At 53.4% G+C, this 9,567-nt stretch overlaps 1 protein-coding gene across 1 annotated transcript; it reads right to left on the reverse strand.

Moving 5' to 3' along the window:
* Positions 1-1,366: 1,366 nt before the first annotated feature.
* Positions 1,367-9,318, reverse strand: LOC128945169 (protein DGCR6). The gene is made up of 5 exons (XM_054288831.1): positions 9,143-9,318; positions 8,914-9,074; positions 8,264-8,364; positions 3,835-3,975; positions 1,367-1,758 (listed from the first exon to the last, which is right to left on the reverse strand). Exons 1-5 carry the CDS (start codon positions 9,265-9,267, stop codon positions 1,675-1,677), a joined length of 612 nt encoding a protein of 203 aa, XP_054144806.1. The 5' UTR covers positions 9,268-9,318; the 3' UTR covers positions 1,367-1,674.
* Positions 9,319-9,567: the final 249 nt, after the last annotated feature.

The following is a 9,567-nucleotide window of genomic DNA, read 5'->3' on the forward strand; positions in this document are numbered from 1 at the left end:
GCTCTCCACCCTGACCTTTCTGAAACCCAACCTGAGCACAGGCATGGAAAATTTCAGCTTGGATGCAATCAGCTGCCTGGCAGAGCCATCTGCAAACAGATGGCAGAAGCAGGAAGCCCGAGAGCTGCTGTTGCCATGGCAGTGCCAGAGCAGCCCCTGGCACCCGCTCTCCCTGCAGACAGCAGCAGCCCTGGGTCCCAGGGGCTCTGCACCCAGGTGGACTCCAGCCCTCACCCCTCAGGGCAGGAACCTCGATCCCAGCTCCTCCAAGCACACCCTCACTCTGCTGCTGCTCCAGCCATTCCAGAGCGCTTGTGTAGAGGACAGGGAAGCTTCTGGGAGGCAACGTGACACCCCCAGCACCTGGGCATCCTTTCCTGCAATAGAACCCACTCTCCACCCCTCCCTTCCCCAGCCTCACCTCAGGGAGCAATTTCCTTGCCAATTGCTCGGGTCACAAACCTGACCACAGAGGCTGACTTCAGCCAGCCTGCACCAGTGGCTACCCTGTGTCTTCCCAGGAGGATGGAGGTGTCTCCAGAGGGGAATGCTGCCCACCCTGCCCCTCACCACTGTCAGCAGTGTGGCACAGAGCTCCCACCTAAGGGTCCAGTGGCAACACAGTTCCAGCTCTGTGGGGACTTTGCAGTGGTGCAGGTCCCAAACCAGCCTGCTTTCCAGATGGGGACTTTCATCCAGGAGGTGAAGACTCCACACAAGCAGTAGGTCTTGTCTCCAGCTCTTGAATCACAGCAGCATCATCTCCATGGGGAGGGAACATCCACACATGATGGAAAAGGGAGGGAGCCCCAGCCCTGAATTTCCAAAAGCCTCCTTGGTCCTTGTAGCTCTGATCTTGTGTTGGTCTCCTCCAGCACCAGCTTTCCCCACCATAAGGCCACCCACAAGCTCTTCCAACACCCTGAAAGATCTCAGAAACACTCCAGGTTCCTCCCCAGCTTCCATCTAACCCACCACAAGCCCAACTGAGGACAGGACAAACACAAACCACTGGCATTCAGAAAGCTGCAGCCCCAAAAGAAAAGTGTTTTATTTTTCTTAATTTGGAAACTGGTTTAAAAGAAGAAAGCAAAAGATCTGCTTTCTGAATCAATGGGAACACTGCAAACACCAGTCCTGTAACTCTGGGCTGAGGCCTGAAATCCTCCTTTAATACAGATGATGCTGGCCAGCATACAGATAAACGAATACAGATAATGCTGGTACCAGCCTGGAGGAGACTCTGGGAAGGGTCTGCCTAAGAGGTTGTTTCTGCCTTAACAACACACAGAAGCACCCTTGGAATTGTTCCCCCCTCCCCAGTCATATCATCTAAACACAGGGCCACCCTCACACAGCGGAGCTCTGTGCTCAGCCCAGCCTTGGCTCAGTGATGGCCTCAGCACCACTGAGGACATTCCTGGCAGGTGACCATGCTCCATCTTCTCCCAGCTGAGCCAGACGCAGCTGACACTGCTCTGAGGACCTGAGAGCCAGGCTCCAAACCATCCCCTGTGCTGGGCTCTGCCTACCCCAGCTCTAATCTAAGTGTCTCAGCAATTTCTTCTACTCCTGTAGCCTCTTCCCGACACAAAACAAAGCAAATGCATGGACAGTCTGTTTAGAGGGAAGTCAGAGGAAAAACTCTGGGAGGTGAACAGTAGATTTGCTCTTTCAGGAAAAAGTCTTGTCAGCCTCAGCTTCCTTCTGCTGCAGCTTCCGAATCAGCTCCAGCAAATTCATCTGTAGAGTCAGCTCCTGCAAAGGGAGAAAAATGTTTGTGCAAAGAGATGATTCCACTCCCTGCTGCAGGAAGCAGGAAGGACTGGCCTGTACCACCTCCCCAAGAGCTTCTTGTTCTTAGGGAATTACAAAAAAATCAACCAGGCAGCTAAAAACCAAATGGTTCATCTTGTTCAGGTGTTTCTCTAATACATGGAGCAGTGACATCTTACCAGACCTGCTGCAAACTGTGGCTGTTTTAAGAATCCCAGCACTTGAGGATTCCTTAAGGATCCAGAGAGGCTCTTTCTTCTTGACCATGATAAATGTGCTAGGGGCTATGAGGGCTGGCAGGCTGAGGAGGGCCAGCAGCCCCAGGAAAGGTTCTCCAGGCCCCTCCCCACAACCTGTATCTCCAACCTCCTGACCCCTTCTCAGCATAGAAAGGCAGGAAGAGGAGGGATCACTTTGGGAACCCTCTGAGTGGGACCCAAGGCAGGCACAACACATGGCTGTGCTGGCGCATCAAATTCCCTGCAAGCATTTCATTCCCTATTTCTGGAAAACTCCCCTTTTCCAGGACCACAGTCTATTGGAGACATCAACATCAGCTCACAGTTCCTTTGCCACCTGCTTCTTCTTTAATTACATCTAGCTCAGGGACAACATGGTGGAGCCAATAATTTGCGAGTGTGGGTCTGTGACTCAGCCCTGCAGACACGGAGCTATGGAAATAAAAACCTATTTTTGTAAGAATATATCCCCTGCACAAGGAAGCATTTCATACAGACTGGGGGGGAAACACAAAACACATCAGCTGATGGGAACCGTGTGAACAGATTCCAGCAGGGATTGCTTGGTGGCACTCACAGGCACAAGCCAAGATCCGGGTTGGTCTTGGCATCTATCCCAAAGGTGAACATACACAAACACAGCAAAGAGGAACCCTAATGAGGCTCATTGCTTACACAAACAACATGAAGAGCAGGGCAGGAGGGAGAGAACAGGCTCTCTGCATTATACAACCAGGGAATGGCAACACTGAAAAAGTGAGAGGCTTGTTCAAGGCTCCACAACCGGGAATCATGCGGGTGGGTGTTAGAAAATGCCTGTTTGGCTTCATTTAAGCAGTCTTTTCTCAGCAGTAGGTTTTTAGCAAAGTGACATTTAATCAGCTGAAAAAACACAGTTAAGAACAGCCTGTCTCTGTGTTCCCTGCAAACTTGTATGGCTTCACAACAAGACTTGGGAATTTTGAGGTTTTTTGTACCTGTGGCGGCAGGAACAAAGGACATAAAGGAATAAATAAATAAGGACAATGTGCACAAACCCAGGTGACTCCTCAGATAATTTGAGAGCAAATGCCCTGGGGAAACTGGGAACAATTCTTTATCACAGCCTGAGATCATCAGCTCCAGCAAGTCACACGCAAGAATGAGCAAGGTGCCTAATAAACAGGCTTGAAGTCAGTTTTCATAGCTAAGCTGAATACAAATGCAGTTAATGAATTCTTTTAGTGCTTTTCAGACCCATTTGAGATTCACAGGACTGCAGGCTGGTGGCACAGTGTTTTGGTTCCCCACAATGGAAAAAAGTACTGTGGGAAGTTGGGAATGCTGCCAAAGGGTACCTGGGTTTCTGCTCTTTAGTGATGAACTGAGTACAAGTTCTGTCCAGCACACACCACCCACCCGTAGGGAGGCAAAGGACGGATTGTTCTGTCTGACACACCCATCCCCAATTTATCTACAGCGAGATTTTTTAAAAAAAATTAAAGATAGCAACCCAAGAGCACTGTTAAACAATCATGGAATGGTTGAGGTTGGAAGGGATTTTTAAAGGTCATCCATTTCCACCCCCTACCATGGGCAGGCACACCTTCCACTGTCCCAGGCTGCTCCAAGCCCCATCCAGCCTGGCTTTGGATACTTCCAGGGATCCAGGGGCAGCCACAGCCGCTCTGGGTAACCTGTGCCTTACCAGCCTTCCAGAAAAAAATTTCTCCTTAATATCGCACCTAAGCCTGCCCTCTGGCTGCGGGAAGCCATTCCCCCTTGTCCTGTCCTCCAAGCTCTGGTCAGAACAGCTCCCCTGCCGTGCTCAAACACCCACCTGGGGGTTGGTGGTGATGTAGAAGCCAGACACCCCGGCCTTCTCCAGGGTGCTCTGCTGGTCGATTACTTTTTGGTCCAGTTCCAAGACAATCTTCTCATCCATCATTCGCTGCTCCTCTCGGATCTGTTGCTCCATAGCCTGAAAAACATTAAAGTCAATGGGAAAGTGGAATATCTGTGTTCCTCCCATCTCTTTCTCATCTCTAAAATTTTTACTTGGAACTCAAGAGCAACCAGGCCCTGAATCTCTCCTGATGAGTCCAAGGACAGCAATGGGAATGGGAAACCCAGGTCTTAACACCTCCACCTGCAAAGCTGCCACTCCAGAAAATGCAGGGAAGTCATGGGAACAGCCTGCTCTCTGAGTGTCTGGAGGCCAGGAAAGACCATGAGGAAACATCACAGTATCTGAATCACTTTCTCTGATGAGTCACCACCTGAGCTATGGCTGAGCTCAGCCCAAGAACTATGTGCCCCTCTCAGGTGAGGCTGAAGGAATCCTTGGAGGAATAACCTGGGCCACTGAAGCTCATCAAGATGGCTCCCTGGACACTAATATGGTGCTGGAGCTGTGAACCCCATACAGATCCTATTTATTTCTGAAAGGATCTGAATGCTGGGCTCTATTTTTGACAGACTGAAAACATTATTAAAGAAGAACTTTGCCAGAATAGCTCCAACCAGGAGGACATGGCCACTCCTGTCTCACCAACTTCTGCCCAAGCTTCAGCAGAGTCATTCTGTGATGCCTCCAGAGAAGAATGGAGCCCAGCAAACAAAGGCATGCTGGAAATCAGGAGTGGAAGCAGAGAGCAGGACTACAGGGGACAAGCAGAGAATAGATCAAGTAAAGAGTCCCACGTGTGCAGAGGTGATACAACCTCACCAGACTTCCTTTGCAAGCCACAGGGAACACCAGGAATCATCAAACCCCACCAAAAAACAATGACAGGCTCATTTTTGTAGGGTGGGCAGCAGAGTGAAGGCGCAGATTCTGCTGCTCTGCTCAGGTGAGACCCCCCTACAGAGCTGCCTCCAGCTCTGGGGGCCTGGCACAGCAAGGACACGGAGCTGCCAGAGCAAGTCCAGAGGAGGGCAAGGAGATGCTCCAAGGGCTGAAGCCTCTGTGTGACCTTGAGCCCCTTCCAGTGCCTAAAGGGGCTCCAAGAGAGATGGAGAGGGACTTGGGACAAGGGGTGGAGAGACACCACAAGGGGGAATGGCTTCATATGGAGAGGGCAGAATTAAACTAGATGTCAAGAGGGAATTCTTCTCTTTGAGGATGGTGACACAATGACAAAAGTTGTCCAGAGAAGCTGTGGCTGCCCCATCCCTGGCAGTGTCCAAGGCTAGGTTGGATGGGGCTTGGAGCAACCTGGGATAGTGCCAGGTGTCCCCACCCATGGCAGGATGTGGGACTGGATGAACTTGAAGGTCCCTCCTAAACCAAACCATTCCATCATTCTGTGCTTCTCCTGCAAGAAGCAGGAAATAAATAAATCATTAGAGAGCATCCAAAGGAAGGCAACAAACATGGTGAAGGGCTTTGAGGGGAAACCATATGAGGAGCAGATGGTCTGTTCAGCTGGAGGAGACTGAGGGGAGACTCACTGAAAATTAAAACTTCCTTGAAAGGCAAAGAGGAGGGGCAGAAGCTAACCTGTTCTCTGTGGTGACCAGTGACAGGACCTGTGGGAATGACTTGAAGTTGTGCCAGGGAGGGTTGGGCTGGATATCGGGGCAAGGTTCTTCCCCCAGTGGGTGCTGGCACTGCCCAGGCTGCCCAGGGAATGGGCACGGCCCCGAGGCTGCCAGAGCTCCAGGAGCCTTTGGGCAGCACTGCCAGGGATGGACAGGGTGGGGCTGTTGGGGGTCTGGGCAGGGACGGGGGCTGGATCAATGATCCCTGGGGTCCCTCCTGCTCAGGAGATTTTCTGGTTCTCTGATCTCTCCCAGCCTGAGGCTCAGAAGGTGGAAATGCTTTCTGTAATTGTCTGGAAAGGATTTTCCATCCCCATAAAATCCAATGGAGCCAAATCAGAGGCATTTCAGATTTGGAGCTGTGGCTCCATCTGCTCTTCCCTGTGCCTGACCCACACCAAGGTCACACCCCAGCCTCCTGTGCCGCCTCCAGCCCTCCCTGCCTGGGCACACTCCTGATCCTGGAGCTCAGGGGAATGAGCCAACATTTAATGCAGGAAAAGCTCCCTGTGGGGCCCGTTTGTGTCAGGAATGAAGGAGTCACATCTGAGTGGGCAGCGCTGCCAGGGATGGACAGGGTGGGATTGATGGGGGTCTGGGCAGGGCCAGGGGCTGGGCTGGATGGTCCTTGTAGGTTTCTTCTGACTCAGCTTACTGTGTGATTCTGTGAAAAGCCACAAGTTTTCATCATTTCATTCATGCAATACTGCCCCTTTGTAACAGAGAACTCAGGCACATGTCCAGCTGGAAACATCCATGTGCTAAAACTATTCCCACTGCACAGAAAGGCAGAAGTCACAAACCCCAGTGGCTGCTGGTTAAAATGGCCTTGGAGGGGAGATGAATACCTCCACCCTCCCACAATTCCTGGTGAAAATTCCTGGTGACAGAACTCTCAGCCATGAACAGTGTGGGGAAGGGCTGAGGTGTGTCTGCACCAAGGTGTGACCTAACAAAGAGCAGCTCTCACTCACATGGGGCAGGAGCTCCCTCTTGGAACATCTCCTGGATGCAGAGCCCACAATTAGCATGTCACAGTGAGAAACCTTCACAGAAACACCTGCAATTAAGGAGAATGCAGAACTTGGATCCCCTAGAAGGTGACTGCACAAAAGCTGCTCCAGAGAAAACATTTAGGGCAGGATCTCATGGCAATAAATGGGAAGAAACTCAAGACAACTCCAGCTCCAACAGAAGCCAAGGCAGAGTGATGACTGCACCTTCACCAAAGGATGCTGAGGAACAAACCTAAGCAAGCTCTGTCCTCACACTTTCTTCAGTCCAGGGGTTCAATCCCTTTGTGGGAGACACAACATATTAAAATGCCTCATTCCCCAGATTTTCCCTCCTCCCACCCACCTAAGTGTGCCATTGCCTCCTTCACTTACTATGCTGGAGAACTGGCTTTCTTTGGACTTGAACAAAACACCCAAATTTAAGTGCCTCATATTGCTTAGTGTTGGCATCTAATTCTGGGTTAGAGAAAAGTGTCACATCTTGGACCAATCTGAGGCACACAAGTTTTGCTTCAGCCCTGCTGGCCACGGACCCTGCATGATGGGCTAAGCTTTTCTAAATGCCACGGGTTCCACTGAGGAGCCAAACACCTAAAACATACACCCTGTATTACCTGTCCTGTGAGACCAAGCCCAAGTTATCCCATGGGAGCTGGTCATGGAAACCTTTAACCACAGAGGTTACAATTACACACACATCAGATACAACAGAGATGATCAATCTGTTCCCAAAATGCTCTACAGCAGAACTGTCAGAGGATAAAGACAGGAAGAAGTGACTCTATTAACACCTGGGAGAGGAAAACAGAAGGGTAGAGGGCAGGTAGGAGGAAGTTGCACAGCATGTAAGACAAGGAGAAGTGAGACACATCTGGGCAATTTAATGAAATACTGGAAGTGTTGAAAACAGGCAGTAGAGATTACTGCTGGAAGTCTAAGTTACTCAGAGACAGAAGCAACAAGGACAGGTACCAGAGGTCCAGCCTGGCTTTAGTTACCTTGACAGGAAATGAGGAATGTGGGAACACCAAAGAATCCAACAACAGCAAGCACTGACATGGTGCTGCCATGGGCCAAGGCAGGAAACTGTTCTCATTCACCTCATGTGGACCAAAGTAGCTTACCCCCACATTTCAACTCCACTGACTAACATAACCAGCTACTTGCCATTTTCTTACATTACAAAACTGCCTCTATCTATCACCAAGAGGTGACAGAAAAGTCCTCTGGGACTGAATCTTTTTGAAATGCCTTGGGATGCTCTCAGAAACTCTTACCATAATTATGAAACTGGAGGTGTTTCCTCCTTATCAGTGGTACTCCCATAGGATAGGTACACCTATCCTATACAGGCTCCAGGCCATCAGTTAATGATGGATCATTAAAGTGCTGTGGAGAGCACTGCCTTTGGAACAGGCTCCTGAGTTTCCACGATTCTCAGATCACACCAGGGATGGCAACAGCCTGTGCCTCAACCTTGAGGGGACAAAAGGGAGAGCAAGAGGAGCAGGCCTCTAGACTGAAGTGGGGAAACCAGGTCTGTGCTAGTTTCCAGGCCAGCCAGGACAGCTGGTGTCTCCTGAGGCTGCAGGATAGGAACAGGCAAACCCTCTGGAGATGCTGCAGAGCTCCTGCAGCAACGGGGCTGTGAGAGTCCTGGGAAGGGACACAGCTCTGCACTCCTGCCACCTCCAGCCCAGCCCCTCTCACCTCCATCTCACGCTGCTGGGCTGCACGGAGCAGTGGCAGGTTGTGGGGCCTGCAGCACTGCTGGGCCTCCTTGTGCCGATGGAACAGCTCCTGCTTCAGCCCTGCCAATGGCACGGGGGGCTCAGGAGGGCACACTGCTGCCAGGTGCCCCCAGTGCCACCCCTCCCTCCCTCCAGTGCCCTTCCCACAACGTGCAATGTCATTCCCTTATGCCCTCACAACCCACCCCCAGGGCGCCACAAACCACCCTAAACCCCCCCCCAAGCTGTCCCTCTCAGCATCACCCCCAGTGTCCCCATCACAGTCCCCCAGTGCCCTCTAGTGTCACCCGCAGTGTCCTCCACTGTCTCATTGCCTGCCCCCTCACTGTCACCCCCCTCCCCCCAGCGCCATCCCCAAGCCCCCACTGCCCCCTCACCCTGTCTCTCTGGTGTCCCCCCACCGCCAGTATCCCCTGAACCCCCTCCCCACCCCAGATATGCCCCAGGCCCGTCTCCTCCCGCAGGGTCCCCATCATTTCCCTGGAGTGCCACCCCCATTTCTCCTGAGCTGCCCACCCGCTCTGTCCCCCCCAGTGCTCCAGCACGGCCGCCCTTGTGGCCCTCGCCCCAGCGCTGCCCTCTCCAGTCCCCCCACGGCGGCCCCGGTACCGCGGTGCTCGCTGTGCAGCTGCCGCCGCTGGCTGTACAGGTTCTTCTCGGTGAGGTGCTGGATCTCCAGCAGCCCCTGCACGATCTCGAACACGGTCCCGTCCAGCAGCGCCAGCGCCAGCTCGGACAACGTCGTGTACGAGAGGCGCTGCTGGCAGGCACTGCGGGCACAAACCGGGTCAGCGCCGGCACCGGCAGCGGCCCCTGGCCCCCCTCGGGCTCCGCTCACCTGGGCAGCGCCTTGACAAGCGCCTGCAGCTCGGCCAGCAGCCGGTAATGCCGCTCCTGCTGCCGGGACAGCACCTCCTGCTGCTGCTGCTGCTCGGCCGCCTCGAACCCGCCGGGCCGCGCCATCGCCCCGCCGGCTCCCTCCCCGTCACGCGCTCCCTCACGCCCCTCCTGCAATCTGCGGCTGCGCAGCGCCGCGCGACCCCTGCCTCCTGCCGCAACTTGCGCATGCGCGGGTTCGCCTCACGTCTCCATCGCCCCGCCCCGCCCCCGAGACTCTCAAGCCTCGCCCCTCCGGCCGTCACAATCCCCGCCCCCAGAAGCAGCCAATCCCGACCCAGTCCCTCCCCATGGCCACGCCCATTGCTCCGCCCCCTGCTCCCTGTCGCGATTCCCTCTCATGCCGGTCCTTGCCGCTCCCTGTCG

Source organism: Melozone crissalis, unplaced genomic scaffold (genome assembly GCF_028551555.1).
Source record: "Melozone crissalis strain CALT ecotype California unplaced genomic scaffold, PUWL_Pcris_2 ptg000063l_1, whole genome shotgun sequence".
Lineage (NCBI taxonomy): Eukaryota > Metazoa > Chordata > Aves > Passeriformes > Passerellidae > Melozone > Melozone crissalis.